At 35.2% G+C, this 17,189-nt stretch overlaps 1 protein-coding gene across 3 annotated transcripts in view; it reads left to right on the top strand.

Moving 5' to 3' along the window:
• Window positions 1–17,189, top strand: part of WDR47 (WD repeat domain 47) — a 58,492-nt gene that overhangs the window by 25,766 nt on the left and 15,537 nt on the right. For all 3 annotated transcript variants that reach the window (XM_044672245.1, XM_044672244.1, XM_044672243.1), the window contains exons 7-12: window positions 4,827–5,084; window positions 7,190–7,265; window positions 8,935–9,092; window positions 11,009–11,178; window positions 12,742–12,912; window positions 16,754–16,885. In XM_044672245.1, the coding sequence (XP_044528180.1) occupies window positions 4,827–5,084; window positions 7,190–7,265; window positions 8,935–9,092; window positions 11,009–11,178; window positions 12,742–12,912; window positions 16,754–16,885 (965 nt within the window). The remainder of the gene's footprint in view (window positions 1–4,826; window positions 5,085–7,189; window positions 7,266–8,934; window positions 9,093–11,008; window positions 11,179–12,741; window positions 12,913–16,753; window positions 16,886–17,189) is intronic.

The following is a 17,189-nucleotide window of genomic DNA, read 5'->3' as shown; positions in this document are numbered from 1 at the left end:
AGAGAGAGAGAGAGAGAGAGAGAGAGAGAGAGAGAGAGAGAGAGAGAGAAGAAATGTGTGTGTGCCTGTTCCTAAAACCACCCAAGATTTCAAGGATAAAATTCAGTTAAAAACCTAGAGCACAAACAGATAAATTAACAATGAGTATACTAATGTTAGGAGGATAAGTATTTTTAAAAAACTCTTAGAATCAATACTCTATTGGTTCTAAGGCAGAAGAGTGGTAAGGGGGTTAAGTGACTTGCCCAGAGTCACACAGCTAGGAAGTGTCTGAGGCCAATTGGAACCCAGGACCTTCTGTCTCTAGGCCTGGCTCTCAATCCACTGAGCCACCTAGCTACCCCCAAAAGGATAAGTATTAAAATCGTAAAGAGGTTTAAAATTTTTTCTACATATTACAAGATGAAAGAAATTGAAAAATTGAACTATTGAACCCTGTGGAATCCTATTAGAGCATAGAATAACAAGATGTTCTAGAAAGATCCAAAAATAAAATAAACAAGTTAGAGGAAAACAACTGAAAACTTAGGGTCTTCATAGCAAAAATAATTAGTAGAGAAGAAAATTTGAATTCATAGTGACACACATCTTCAAAAAAGTGAAAGAATAAGATTTGCAAGCATAATGAATGAAATCCGGAAGACAAGAAGCCAGAAGCTATAACTAAGTGAAGACATCTCTGAGGTATGAGTAGCAAAATTGATGCAATCTCCAAGATGATGAGTTTTCTGGTAGCATGATCATGGTGTAATCCAGTCTATGGAGTACAGCTGGTGGGAAAAAAGCCAACAGTCCAAACTTTAAAAAACATTTTTCTCTGGAGAAGTATTTTTGTATAAACTGAAATGAAAACCACCGTTTCAGTGAAGTTTCTTTCACCTCTCTCCCAGGTCTACTCCTTATAACCTGGACTTTTCTACCATGCTTCAGGCAACTTTGTCTTTCTAGAAACCACCTTGGAAAAGCCCCTTCTTAGGCTTCCTTCTTTGATTGGTAAATTCCTTCACTTCAAGGAAGTGCCCAGGCTCCATTTCTGACTCTTTGGGACTTCACTGTTCTTATGCTCCTTCCTTTCCTCCCTCTCTCTTCCAGTAATATTTTTCAATTCCTTTTATAGTTGTTTTTCCCCATTAGAATACAAGCTTCTTCAGAGCAGGGACTGCCTTTTTCCATGTATTTGTATTTCCAAGGTATTATATAGTACTCGACATGTAGGCAGCACTTATTAAATGCTTATTGTTGACCACTAGTCAAAAATTTAACAGTATTAAAAAAAAGATGAGATAAAGATGAGTGGAGTTTGTTTATACTAGAGCAGAATACCAATGCACAGAATAATTGGAACAGGCAGAGAAGAAGAACTAGCAGAGAAGTAAGGCTAAACTGTATGGGGATTTGAGTAAATGGAAGAGAAATCCAAGAAAAGGAAGTTTTCACCTGAGATGCTGGTGATTTTAGTTAATACAGTTTAGGTGAACAGAAGGTTGGGATAGTTAAATAGAGGGATTTACTAGCCATAACATATAGGACAAGGCAGAAAAGAAATGAGGCATGAAAAACCCACAAATTAGATAATTTTCTACCAGTAAGCAAAACTTTAGTATGTTAGATTTTTGTTTTATTTTTTAGAAATAACAGTCTTTGACTCATTTAACTTGTGAGTTATTATGTTGGATCCCTTGCTTCGGTGACTTGTGTTTAATTACTGTAGTCATGACCTGGTTTATAGCTATGTAATTCATTTCTTGTCCCTCCAGTGTACTTCTCCCTGTTGAATTAACTGTTTTTTGATAAACTATTTTTTTTGTCTTTCCAAGGTTATTTTGAAATCAGTTTCATCATTTTAGACATAGCAATACCACTGAATTTAACGATTCATAAACTTAATAATTTCATAATTAATTTAATAATTTTAATATTTTTCAAAATAATTCTGGACCAAGTACTGTGAGATCTATGATAGTCCTTATTAGGCTGGCATTACCTCTTAATCATTCCTCTCTTATACAGTATAAAATTATAGTCTTAAGGTTAAGAGCAGTGGTTCCCAAACTTTTTTGGCCTACTACCCCCTTTCCAGAAAAAATATTACTTAGCCCTTTGGAAATTAATTATTTTTTAATTTTAATAGCAATTAATAGGAAAAATAAATGCACCTGTGGCCATTACCATTCTCCCTGGATCGCTGCAGCACCCACCAGCTGGTGGTAGCACCCACTTTGGGAATCACTGGTTTAGAGCATAACAGGTGATTTGAATATATGTAGAAATTCAACTGATCCTATTTAATGTATTGGTTATTATTAATAGTTTTGTATTTTTCTAGAATTTTGCAAACATAATAGTTGATTTGTTCCACAATCTTTTTTTCTGGATAACATGCCCTTACTCATTAGATTAGTATTTCACTGGAGTTGTTCTGTCATTGAGGTGAGTATTCCTTATAATGGATAGATCATGCTCGTGCCTACTCCTCTCATGCTCTCTTTATTCATGTTCTTCCATAAACCCTTCAACTGGGGTAGCAGATTTAACAGTTTGTTTATTCAGATTTCTTATTCTCTGATTTTCCTATTTTACTACCTTCCTCAATTGGAAGCATTTAGCTGCTGTGTAGCAACTTAGCTGCTTTATTTTTCTTTATTTTTTTAAAGAAAGTTTTGTTATTCTTTTTTGTTTACGACTGCTGCTTCCTAATGGCTTCCTTTCTCACATCCAGGAGACCACTAACCTTGTAATAAGTATAGTACTTATCACTTTGTAAAATATTCTAATTTTAATAGAAATAGAATTTATGCTATACCAGTGAGTAAGTGGGTAGCTAGGTTGTGCAATGATTAGAATGCTGAGTTCAAATCTGTCCTCAAACACTTATTAGTAGGGTGACACTGGGCAAATCACTTAACCCTCTTTGTTTCAGCTTATTTGTAAAATGAGGTAGAGAAAGAAATTGTAAACCACTCCATTATCTTTGCCAAGAAAACCTCACATTTGGTCACAAAGAGTTGGATACAACTGATACAAAAATGAACAACAAAAAAGATTAAATAGGAAAAGATGAATTCAGATCAGGATCTTTTGAAATAAGCAATTTTCTACTTTTCAGTCTATATGTTTTAATTTTCTTTCTTTACAGGCTTTTTGTAGGTAAATTGGAATTGATCTTAAAATCCTTTCCATGCTCCTCCAGAAAAAAATTCATTTTGTTGATATTTTACTTTACTTTGAGTGATGTCTTATTTCCTGTAGGTTTGTTTCATAGATTAATGTGGCCAAAAATCCACATGGTGATCAGCCTTTGGATAGTAAGTCAGTATTTATCTAGGGCAGTGATGGACAAACTACAGCCTGTGGGCCAGATGCAGCCCCCTGAAATGTTCTATCTGGAGCTCAACATTATTTCTAATCTGATGAATACAATGATTAGTATATAGTACAATGAAACTTCGAAAGAGTTGCTTTAGAAGCAGATGAGCATTTCCTTTCCTTTGGCCCCTTTAAAAATTTTGCCCATCACTGGTCTAGGGAGGTCAATTCTTGTAAGATATATACTATTAATTGCTGAATCTGTTTGAAGATTTTTCATTTTTGTGTAGGATTTATCAATTATAGAATAATTTTCAATGAAGAAATGCAAAGCATTAAGTGCTTACTATGTGCCAAGCACTTTGTTAAAAGCTAGGGATGGATACAGATACAAAAGTTGCCCTTACTAGCTTACATTCTATTTAGCAGAGACCATACATAGTATAGAAGTTTCCAAAGAAGGATGTTTTAATATGTGAAGTCACAAAAATGGTGAGTGGAGCTCATGGAGTAGTTGATTAACTTTTCCAGAAGCAATGGAAGTGATGATCTGATAACAATTCTTAGGGCCAGAGATAGAATCAAAGGGTATATGGCTGGAATCATAGTCTCGTGGTCTGAGGTGAGTTTATACTCACTTGCCAGTCAGGATAGTTAGAGCCCAGGGTGGAAATACCCAGTCTGAGACTGTTAAGTTTTTTGTTTTTTTAAACCCTTAACTTCTGTGTATTGCTTCCTAGGTAGAAGAGTTGTAAGGGTAGGCAATGGGGGTCAAGTGACTTGCCCAGGGTCACACAGCTGGGAAGTGTCTGAGGCCGGATTTGAACCTAGGACCTCCCGTCTCTAGGCCTATCAATCCACTGAGCTACCCAGCTGCCCCCTGTTAAGTTTTTAGGGCCTGGTTTTTGGATGTCTGGTGGACTGAAGAAGTATATAGTCTGGTAGTCTAGGCTAGTACACCTACTATTGTACATAGCTGGTGACCAAACCTCTAAAGATAATATCCTGGGGTCTTGATACACTGTTTTGTCTCAATTGTCTTATTACAGACAGTGAGTAAAACTATTCAGGTAACTCACTGTCTCACATTCATACTAGACCATCAGACCATGCTTCTAGCCATACACTATGGCCATCTTGTTATCTGCTGCCTTGCTGTACCAGAGTCAAATGTCGCCTGTACACCATGATCAGGTGTTTGAATAAGATTTTAATTGAACCTTTAATTAAAAAAAATTACTTGATGTTAAATGGAAAATGGCAGCAAACTCTTATGTAAGAAAAGGTAAGCTAAAATAAAGAAAACCCGACTTTATAATTAAACTTTAACACTAGAAATAATAGTGACACTCATTTTTAGTAAGTTGGCTAATAGTTACTTTTTGTTAATTATTACCATTTTCTAATATGTAAATTATTACAGATAACTTATGATAATTTTTTCTTTTTCTTCTCAAGAATTTCATCTGTTTTGATGTGATGGATATGACCTTTTTTGTTTTGAAATAATTGTCTTACAGATCTATTCAAAAGCTTGGAGAATTAAATATTGGTATGGACAGTCTTGGTAATGAAGTATCAACTCTTGGAAAACAATGTAATGGAAACAAAGGGAATGGCTCTAACAACACTTCTTCAACTAGTTTTGTAACACCTCCTCCAGATGCTAATCAAAGGGTAACACCTGATACACAAAATATTAATACAAGCACTCCTCTTAACCATGGATCAAATCAGATACCTCTTCTTGAAGAGTCACCTGTCCATGGAAACCAAGGGTAAGTAGTTTGCTCACAATTGGAAATACTGCTATAAAAAGTGGTAGTTCTTACTCCAGGAAGTATCACTTCCCTTTTGGTAGGAGTGGAAATGAAGGTACACTTGGACCTCATCTGTTTCCTTCCTTTTACTTCCTTTCACATATCTAAAGCTATTTCACTTTTAGACTAAGAGCAGTATAATGGCCCTCAAGTCTAGGTAGCCCCATTCTCTAATGGTTTTGTGGAGTTTATATCAAACGAAGTTATAGTACAGATACAGTAGGCCAGAGCCCCCATTTAGGAAAATTTCCAATTTCAAACTGATCTATTTGTCCTAATTTAAAGCTTTGTGCCTTTCTAGCTAACTCCCCAGCCACTTTATGTTTAAAGCAAAATCAGGATACAAGAAATATTTAGGTAAAAGAGGCAGGCAGTGCATATAAACAGTGTTCTACTTTTGGACAGTTAGAGAGGAAGGGCAAGTTGAGGAGAAAATCAAACCTTCTTTATGAACTTCCCACAGTCCTTGAAGAGATGAGTCAGCTATAACTTTGACCTGAATTTGCTGTTCTAAGATGTTTGCATAGCTTGATGGTTTACTCTTTCCTCCTCTGTTTAGCTCTTCCTTACAGTTTCTCCTTTCAGTTGTCCCCATGCTATTGATTCTTTCCAGCTTATTTCCTCAAGTCTCAGGCAGGGCTAGGAAAGCCATCTCCTCATTGCTTTTCAGTTCTTGCAATTTGTAATCCTTTCTCTAAGTCTGTCTCTTGCAGACTGTGTGTCCATTTAAGAACTCCCCAAGTATAATTCAAGACCATTTTCCCATTCAACACAGTATTCCTAAATTGCTCTCAAGACTTAAAGTGAATGCTTATCTCTCTGAACTATAAATCTTAGTATGATAGCTATTTCTCAAACCCCTTTTACATTGCTCATGTTTGTCTGTAAAGATAGATGGGTAGTGCAATAGATAGAGCCCCAGGACTAGAGTCAGGAAGACCTGAGTTCAAATTTGACCTCTGACACTTGCTAGGTATGTTAACTTGAGTAAGATATTTAACCTCAGTTTCCTATAAAATGGGGATAATAACAACACCAATTCCTAAGGCTGTTACTCACTGTGGGCACGCCTGCAGTTACCTGCCAGAGTTCCTTACTAGAGAGCCAGAGGGACTCAGGATAGAGGTGTTCCCCTCCCCTTCTCCATATGCCTGAGGACATTTCTCATATGACCCACCCCTCTGCCCAGCAACCCAATGGGAGCACTTCCTCCCTTCCCTGACTGGGGTAAGGTGCTGGGGGGAGGAGGGCATGGTACTTGGTCTCTGAGTCTGGGGAGGGAGGGGACAGGGGCCCAGCGCTCCATCTCTAAAAGGTTCACCATCACTGGACTAGATTATGTCTAAAATCCCCTTTAGCTCTAATAACCTCCAACTCTTTCCTATTCTGTAATCTGGGTAAAAACCATATGCTGCAGTCAATCCCTTCCCTCTTTCTTATTTCCCTGTTACTATTGAAGATTCCAACATCTTTCCATTCACTCAGGCTTACCACCTTGATTTCATTCTCAGCTCACTGACTTTCACCTCTCCTCCCCTTTCCTCAATACATTTAATTGCCAAATACTAATCTTTCTACCTTTAAAACATCTTTTGCATATGCTTTTCTCTTCTCTGATACTACTACCATCCTGGTGCAGGTCCTCATCACCTCACACTTAGACTGTTCCAGTAGCTTTCTAATTGCTATCTTCTCCACTATAGTCCATCCTCCATTCAATTGTCACAGAGATTTTCTTTAAGAGCAGTTCTGGGCATGTCATTCCCCCTATTCAATCAACTCCAGTGATTCCTGTTACTTTCAAGATAAAATATAAAATCCTCTTTGGCTTTTAAAGTCCTTCATAGTTTTTTTATATTGCATTAATATCCTTCGTGACTAGCATACAGTAGGTGCTTAATAAATGTATGACTGGCATTAAACTCTAGACCAATGCTGGACATACCCATTCAATAAGTACATGTTGGCTGCTCTAGTAAATATTAGAGATTGAAAACAATAAATTGATCTTATTTCTGTTATGATATTCAAAACAAATTGAATTTGAATTTCTGTTCAAACAGCTCAACAGAACATTGTGTCATTCAGCCACATTTTTCAGATTCATCAGGTACTCTATCAAAGTCAAGAGGAGATGAGGTAATACTTCTAAAAGTTTTAATTTTAAAAAATATATTAAACAAAAGTTCTACTAGGCATGACCAAGCTGGAAAGACTTGGTTTTGGAAAAAGTATGGTCCTGACAACAGACTGTCTCAGCTGCCTAAGGACCAATCTAGTTAAATATAATGCTGGTAATGTATGCTAACTGAGAACCAGATGGATTAAGCTGATCAAATTAAATGCTGATAGGAATGGAGAAACAGGTCTAATATTACATTTCTAGAGCAGCTATGAATTATTTTTTAGAAAATAAGATGGAAATATACATTAAGACTTGCAAAGCTATTCATGCTCATTGACCTATGGATTCTATTACAAGGATTAGGACATGAGGGCATTAATGAAAGGGTAAAAAACTGTGTATGTATAAAAATACTCAGGGAAGCTTTGTTTGTAGTGCCAAAATAACTGTAAATAACACAAATGCAATGATTGAGAGAATTGACTGGATAGATTGTGGTATTTGAATGTAATGAATTGTATTATGTTATTAGAAATGACAAATACTAAAAATAAAGAAAATAAGGGAAACATATGAAGAGATGAAAAAGAGAAAAAAGAGAATAAAAATAACACGAACAATGATTACATTTAAAAAAATAACAGCCACAAAATCAAGTGAAAAAAGTATTGCAGTAAAACAAATCCCAAGGGAATTCAAAAGTAGAGAATATTTATATTAACACATATATAATTTACATATTTTTAAACAAATTGTCAACTCTGTGGAATTTCTGGTTTCACATGTTTTTTAAAATGCATTTGTTTATTTAAATTTTTTGCTCTTGGTCATAGTGGTTACTAAGTATATAATAAAAAATTGAAAAAACAAAAAAAATTAGTAATTCCTGCTTTGTCTCATTAGTGATCTTTCAGTTTGAGGAATTCAATATGGGTAAAGACAGCCAATATTTTAGCAGGTTGTAGTCATTTCAGTGATGATTCACTCCATGCATTTTTCCTTTATCTACCTTGTGCCCATCATTCTTTTTATCTGGTTGGATAGAAAATACAATAGACATTTGTAATTATCAAAGAAGATAATAGAGCAAATGTGATAATATATGTAAAGTGCTTTGCAAACCTTAAAGCATATATAAAATTGAACAATTAAGATTATAAATGAGTGGTTTTTATGTATCCCATGAAAATTCAGAGGAATAAAAAATCATGTTGCAAAAATTAGTTTTAAACATAAGAACAAAAATATTCAGAGTAAAAAACAGAAAATACAATACATTTTGAAATGGCATTTTGCATTTTTTTGAGATATTAATTTCAACCCTTAATCTTTATCTTGTCAACTTCTAAAGAACCAAAAATACTGCTTTTTTAGTTTTCATGGAATTTTACCTGTATTTTCAGGTTACTCTTTCTAATTTGAAAAAACTGAAAATAACTAAATTTGGTACCAGATTTATGTTTATTCCTATATCTTGCTATTGTAAAAGAAGAAATGTGATGTTTTGAAAAATGTTAATATTTCTGTGGTTAGTTTACTTGTGAGGAAAGTAAAGTATAACAATTAGAGCTTTATACCACATAAACATCTGATTCTAATTAATTGTATTAAGATAATCAAATAGGAATCACATTTTAATTAAAACTGAATATACTTTTATTTTTTAAAACATTCTTTCCACAGGGTGACAAGTCAAAGAAGCAATTTGTTTGTATTAACACCTTAGAAGACACACAAGCTGTCCGAGCAGTAGCTTTTCATCCAGTTGGCAATTTGTATGCTGTTGGCTCAAATTCAAAAACTTTGAGAGTATGTGCCTATCCAGAAGTCATTGATCCTAGGTATGTATAAATGATGACAATCATTTTTTAAGATTTTAATTGTCATACTGGCTCTTGCCAACTGTCATTGTCAAACTTCTACTTTGTTAGGCTTCTCCTTTATTTTATTTACTAGCTATATGGTATTAGTTTTTTGCAACATTTAAAAATTTTATTTAGATTCCTGAAATATGTATCTGATTAACTTTATAAAATAATTTTCATAAAGATGCATTTTAGTTGATCATTAATTTTAAAATATTCTCTATGCCTTTATAATACATGTGGGTTCAAATGACTTATGTCAGACAGAATATTAACAGTAACAGTAAAAATAACAATGGGCACTTGGGTGCCACAGCAGATAGAGGGCTGGATCTGAAGTCAAGAAGACTCATCTTCCTGAGTTCAAATCTAGCCACAGACACTTCCTAGCAGTGTGACCCTGGACAAGTCATTTAAGTCTGTTTGCTTCAACTTCCTCCTCTGGAAGCTGGAGAAAGAAATGACAAACCACTCCAAAGATACTAATCTTTGCCAAGAAAATCCCAAATGGGGTCACGAAGAGTCAGACATGATTGAAAAACAACAATTTATATTTATATAGCATTGCATTTTAAAACTCTGTTAAAGTATATACTAGCTGGTTTGCCTCTTTTTAAGGAACTCCTAGGGGTTTACCATATTGATGTCAGACTTAATGTGGACAACTAATTGGCTTAGCCTACCCATCACTGAGAACTTATTGTTTATATTTTATATCTGTAGGGAAAAGTAGATGAAAGAAATATGATATCTTGTTTTGTAGTTGTCTTTTTAAAAAAGAAATAATCTAATCATTTGAAAGTTATTATGCTAATAATTTTTTTAAATGGAAGAGAGATTTTGTTAGCTAAATAGCAGCAGCTAAGTGGCATAGTAGATAGAATGCTGGACTTGGATTCAAGTTAGTTATTTCAAATCCTACTTTAGATGCTTACTATGTGACTGAGCAAGTCAAGTTAACCTCTTTGAGCCTCAGTGTCTTTATCTATAAAATGGGAATACTAATACTCATCTCCTAGAATTATTGTTAAGCTAAAATGAGACCAAACTATTACTTTAATTATTTTTCATAGTACAGTAGGACTTTGTTTTACTTGAACTCAACACACTTGAATTCAGGTATTTATGATTGGCAATAAAAAAAAATGAAGTCAGAAAGCTATGTAAAGTAAAAAAATTTTCATTATACCCTGAATCTATGCCATTTTTTGAAGACGCATAAAGTCTTGTAGCAGTTTGCCAAATCATGTATATTCTGTTTATTCTTGCTCTGGGAAGTGTTAGTATGAGTCATTACATTGTTTTGTTCCAAACTTTAGTCCCTGCATCAAGCTTTGTCTGGAGTTCCCACTTGTTATGACTGCATCAGACAAGTGCTTTTCTTTATTTAGTTAATGTTATTTAGTTATTGATAATGGCACCAAAGTACCAGAGTAGTAATGTTAGTAAATCTGATAAGCCTAGGGAAAGTTATAAAGTACCTATGTTCATATAAGGATGTATGTTCATATAATAAATACTTACTAAATAATGTGTTTTGCCATCATGCATGATTTTCAGCTGAAGGATCTTGAAATGTATTTGTCATGTAAAATGAGGTCCTACTTTATGCCAAATTTGCTTATTGAACCTTTGAGCCAGATGTAGATGAAAGAAAAATTTTAAAAGGTATTTAGATCTTGAAATATTAAAAAAAACTGTCAACAAAAGTAAAGTCTGAAATAGTAAGATCGTTCTGACCCTCATGTTATCTAGGAGTAATATTAAACCAGAAATGAATTTTATGTATCAATAAATATTTCATAGAATTCCATTTTGAGCAATTTGTCAACAAGATAAAAACTTACAATATATATTATAATTACTATATTATAGTACTTTTCTCTTTCTAGCGCATATAGCTCTCCCAAGCAGCCAGTAGTACGTTTTAAGAGGAATAAACATCATAAAGGATCAATCTACTGTGTGGCGTGGAGTCCTTGTGGGCAATTATTAGCTACTGGTTCAAATGACAAATATGTCAAAGTACTACCTTTTAATGCGGAGACTTGTAATGCAACAGGTAGGGCACAAGGATTTCTTATAAGTGTGCTTACTTTTAATTTTTCCATTGTTAACTTTCACAAAACAATTTTATGCTTGTTTTAACTAGAATTAAGGAATTTACTAAAGAATACTCAGTTTTGATATTTCACTAGCTTAGGTCATGCTTATATAAGTGACCATTTTTCATTCATATACTTTAAATTTGACAAGATACTGTTTCAGCTTGGGTGTAATGTTTTAACTAATTATCCAGGATTTTATTAATAGGGAATTAGTTAACTTTGGTTAGGCTTTTCTTTCCTTCTATTAAGATAAAAAATAATAAAGGCTGATATAATAATATATATTAGTAGTTTAATTAAAGCCATGGCCATGCTGGTAAAATCATTAGACCACGCGCTTGTAAGAACTTAAAACTGCCACCCCAGCCATTATTGTTACCTCCCGTCTCTTCCTGAGTCTGCAGCCAAGAGGCCACTCCCTCCTAACCCAGGAGATTTAAACTGTTCTCTGCGTGGAGACGTAGGCGTCCCCACGCCCAAAGAACCGGAACCAGAAACCCGTTGGACTACGGGAAATGTAGTTTGATAATTTCCACATGTCCATAGAAAATACATACATATACTTAAAGATGGCATCTCCCAAATTTCACTCTTACACCTTCTCTTATTTTGAATGACACCTAAAAATGTAGCTTCAGTCCCATAAGCTTTCAGTTCCAATGACATAAAAGAGGAGGATGGGGGAAAAGGAAAGAGCATTAATAATTTTTTTTATAAGATGATTATGAAAATTAGCCATAAAAGTTTGGTCAAATTAAAAAGTGCCATTAATTTGAGTTTTTTTTACATTTAAACAATTTATCTTTTGCTACTGTATTATTTTTCTTTAGCAATTATTAAAAATTAATGCCTTGATTTCTCAAGCTTATATTTTTAAATTAAATATTTTTAAAAAATATTTCTTTTATTTTTTAAACTCTTGCCTTCCATTTTAGAATCAATACTATGTTTGGTTTCAAGGCAGAAGAGTGGTAAGAGCTAGGCAATGGGGATTAAGTGACTTGCCCAGGGTCACACAGCTAGGAAGTGTCTGAGGCCAGATTTTAACCTACAACCTCCCATCTCTAGGCCTGACTCTCAATCCACTGAACCACCCAGCTGCTCCCTCAAGCTTATATTGTTAAAATTTATCCAGACAAACGAATTAGATTGTAAAATCTAGGTTTAAATAAAAAAAAAAAAGTCCTTGGAGAACTTCAGGCATGTGTAGTGGGACATATCAGATATCACAGTAATTAACAACAACATTCCATAAGTTTATAAGATTTAGAGGTGGAAGGTACCTTAAAAATCATCTAGAACAACCTCCTCAGATGAGAAATCATTAAAATTCTTTTGGGTCCAGAGACTCAAAAGAATTTAAATGATTTCCATAAGGTTAAACAGCTAATAACAGAGTTAATTTAAAATTTTAATCAGCTGACTCCAAATTCAGTGTTCCTATCTTTATATTATGTTGCCCCCATTCCATAGTTTTTATGTTTTTCTTTTTTCAAAATTTTAAATTACTGTTTCAGGACCTGATCTGGAATTCAGTATGCATGATGGGACCATTAGAGATTTGGCTTTTATGGAAGGTCCAGAAAGTGGTGGAGCTATTTTGATAAGTGCTGGAGCAGGGGATTGTAATATTTATACAACAGATTGTCAACGAGGACAGGGCCTCCATGCTCTGAGTGGTCACACTGGTATGTAATATTTGATTTCAGTTGTTTTATGACAGCCAATTTTTAAAAGCTTATTATGAAGTTAGTAACTACTAAAAAACATTAAAACACAAACCAGAATTTTTGAAATTGAAAACTTCCATCTAACTAACAAGATAGCAGTCAAATTATCCTCATTTTTCTTATGAAAAATTTCATTTTCCTTATGAACCTGTTTTTTTCTATATATATTCTGTATTTTATCATTATTGTTTATACTATTTACATAGTTATAGTCATGATATGCTTTGGGTTTTTTTCGGGGGGGGTTCTGTTTTCTTCACTGTGTATTCATATTAGTCTTACTACATTTGTTACTTATATTTGTCCTTTCTTATGATTTATTTCATTATTTTCATATGCCATAATTTTATTTAATCAATCTTCAGTTGTTCATGTGAGTTGTTTCAGGTCAAGTCATTAAGTATTTAGTAATCAATCGTTAAACATTTATCAATTTAGTAATCAATCGTTAAACATCTATCAATGCCTATTTTGTGCCAGGTACTGTGCTAAGCACAAAGAGGCAAATAACAGCCACTGCCCTTGGGGAGCTTGCAATCTAATGGGGAGACAACATTTAAGCAAATATATATAGAGTAAACTATGTACAGAATAAATAGGAAATAATAAAGGGAAAGCACTGGAATTAAGAGGGACTGGGAAAGGTTTCCTATAGAAGGTGGGATTTTAGTTGGGATTTAAAAGAATCCAGGGAGGTTGTCACAGTGGAGGAAGAAGAGCATTCCAGACATAGGGGACAGCCAGAGAATATGCCTGAAGCCTTGAACATCCAGGAGGCCAAGTGTCACTGGATCAGAGAGTACCTGATGCTTTATAATAAGACTGGACAGATAATAGAGGGCTAGGGTTTAACAACTTTGAATGTCAAATAGAGGATTTTGTGTTTGCTTGGGGCTGGGGGTAAAGGGGGGTTGGGGAATAGAGGGGTGGAGAGAGAGGAAGAGAGATTGAGAAAGAGAGATTTTTAGACCTGATTAGGAAAATCACTTTAGTATTTGAATGGATTAGAGTAGGGAGAGCAGAGAGATAGACTGACTACAGTATTCCAGGTATGAGTTGATGAGAGCCTGCACTAGAGTGGTGGCAGGGTCAGAGAGAAGGGGGCAAATTTGAGAGAAGTTACAGAGGTGAAATCAACAGGCCTTGGAAACAGCTTGGATGGGGTAAGGAAATAGAGACAGTGAGGAGTCCAAGATGACTTTTAGGTTGTGAGCCTGAGGTATTGGGAGGACTGTGTTGGGAAAGATGTGGGAGGAGGGGAGGTTTAGATAAGGATAAAGATGAGTTCTATTTTGGACATATTGAGTTCATACATTTACATTTTAATAGGGGAAGATGAGACATAAAAGGAAGAAGAGGGTGTGTGTGGAGAAAGTAAGGGGGAATAGTAGAGTAAATTCAGAGAGTCAGGAGTGGTGCCTGGAGAAGAATGAAGACATGGCTGGCCTGGGCTCTTTCCTTTAAATGGTGCTTATGGGAGGAACCATTCAATAAAAATAAGAGACCATAGAAATAGTTAATTTCCAGACCTAGACTTTTCATACTGGATTGATGTAGAAAGTCTGGAGAGAGGGGTCAGAGTGAGACCCCTGCTGCAGTTCTCTAGTCTGCAGCAGTTTTCTCAGAAGCCTTCCAAAATAAAAACAATAAATAATATTTTTGCTGTGACAAATAATACTACTAGAATAATTTTGTACAGTTTGGTCTTTTTTCCTCTGATAATGGCATATAGAATTATAGATCAAATTATGGATTCTTAGCGTGGTGGGGAAGATCGAGTTTTGTTGTGGGAGAGCAGATGCTGGTCCTCCCCCAAAGAATTGCAACTCAAACCCCTTTATCTTAAGGCATGGAACTTTTTATTCAAGGATGTTACAAATTTTGTATCCAGGGTGATGGAAAAGCCAAAGCAGGAATTTCAAATTGCTAGACTTAATGTGGGTCTGGGTTATTGCTCTCCTCCCATCCTGGAAATTCTCTACCCTCCCTCAGATTATTTTTTCCATGGGTGTTTCAGGGAACATTTCAGGCTGAAGAGCGGGAAAGGGGTGCAAAGATCCCCAATGCAGCTCTTATCATGTTCCCTCCTGTGTCCTGTTTGTTGGATTTTCAAGGTTGTTTGGGTGCTTGTGTGGCCTTTCTCAGCCTTGCAAACTCTTATCAAAAGGAATAAAGTCATAACATCCTTGAAGTTAGCTCAGGTGCTCCCCCCTTCCTGCAGGCTTGGAATGTCATGCAAACCTTTATCAGCTGAAAGAAGGGCACAGGAAAAGCACAGGGTGACATACTCTTCTACATTCTAATTTACAATATCTGTTAGCTAGTAAAAAGCATTAGATCTAAAAACATCATTTGAAAAAGGATTTCTTTTCTTTTTTTTTTTAAACCCTTAACTTCTGTGTATTGACTTATAGGTGGAAGAGTGGTAAGGGTGGGCAATGGGGATCAAGTGACTTGCCCAGGGTCACACAGCTGGGAAGTGTCTGAGGCCGGATTTGAACCTAGGACCTCCCGTCTCTAGGCCTGGCTCTCAATCCACTGAGATACCCAGCTGCCCCCTGAAAAAGGATTTCAAAGTGCTATTTACCACTAACAAGCCTCACCATTAGGGCATAGATTTGATGAGGGAAATCACTAAAACGACTATTTTATTGAGGAATTGTGATAATGATTACATTTCATGTGATGAGACTACCCTACTTTAACATATACTTCACTATTCTAAATTGGGAAATGTCATCTTCTTTAGGAGGTCTTCCCAGCTGCTAATGCCTTCCCCTCTCACATTACATTCTATCTAGGCCATATATCTCTTGTTTATATCTAGTTATTTACATGTCTCTTCCACTGGAAGGTGAACTCCTTGAGGTCAGGGATTATTTTTCTCTTTCTTTGTATCTTCAGCCCTTAGCACAGTGTCTGGCAATGAGGCAATAATAGTTATTGACTAACTCATTCATAGTATTGTTACTACTAATAATAATCACTAATATATATATGTATATAGTGTCTTAATATTTACAAGTCACTTTACATATATAATCTCACTCAAACCTCTTACCAGTTTTGGATTCAGGTGTTATCCCTATTTTACAAATTACCAAGATCACACAACTAAGTGTCAGAGGCAGGATTCAAACTGAGGACTTTCTGACTCTTAGTTCCACACTGTCCATTCTGTCTCAATATCTCCTAACAACATTATGTTTAGTATTATATATATTACTTCAAAGATCTAGGATGTCACCACAGCAATTACTCATTTTGCTGATTCAGAGCATAACCTAGCAACATGTTAGTACGTGGTTTTCATGGCTCTGGTCAAAAAAAAAAAACAACTCCAAACCAAGATAACTCATTAGGTGATGAGCCTCTGTGAACTCCTAAGCTGGATCTCCAATGATAGACATGTTGTCCATCACTAGGCTGATATTTAAAATCCTTCCAGCTTTCTACTTCCTTCTCTCTCTCTCTGTCTGTCTCTCTGTCTCTGTCTCTCCCTCCCCTTCTGAGTTCCAAGGCAGAAGGGCTAGGCAATGGCATCACTTTCAAGAACACAACATCACATCCACATTTGGATAGGATAGTACAATGTATGATTTCTTTATAGAGTTATGTTTATTATTGAATTGTAATTCTTCAAAAATCATTTATTCACTTTTGAGATATATGTTAAATTACTGTTAAGCAGAAAAGCCCAATCTTTCTACCCATTTCCAATTACTGAGTACTGAGTTTTATCTGTTTTGGAGGGTTTTTAATCTACTCTAACCTAGTGTATGATCTTTTTTACACATAGGTCATATTTTAGCACTTTATACTTGGAGTGGATGGATGATTGCATCTGGTTCCCAAGATAAGACTGTTAGATTTTGGGACCTGCGAGTACCAAGCTGTGTTCGCGTTGTTGGCACAACATTCCATGGAACTGGTAGGTCTTTCTTGAATTTAAGTAAATAATTTTATGTTACCAGAATTTTAAACTTTACTCTTAATTTTTTACTTCTATTTTTAATGATGAGTGATGATAAAAATGTAGTGTTTCTACAGAGGTTTAAATTTTTTCTCATATTTTTTCATATTTTTTCCATCTCTGAATCACATTTTTCTTCATCATGATTCTCTTTCTTCCTTCCTTCCTTCCTTCCTTCCTTCCTTCCTCCCTCCCTCCCTCTCTCTCTCTTCCTTCCTTCCTTCCTCCCTCTCTCTCTCTTCCTTCCTTCCTTCCTCTTCCT

Source organism: Gracilinanus agilis, chromosome 4 (assembly GCF_016433145.1).
Source record: "Gracilinanus agilis isolate LMUSP501 chromosome 4, AgileGrace, whole genome shotgun sequence".
Lineage (NCBI taxonomy): Eukaryota > Metazoa > Chordata > Mammalia > Didelphimorphia > Didelphidae > Gracilinanus > Gracilinanus agilis.
This window is presented reverse-complemented; position numbering and strand designations above follow the sequence as displayed.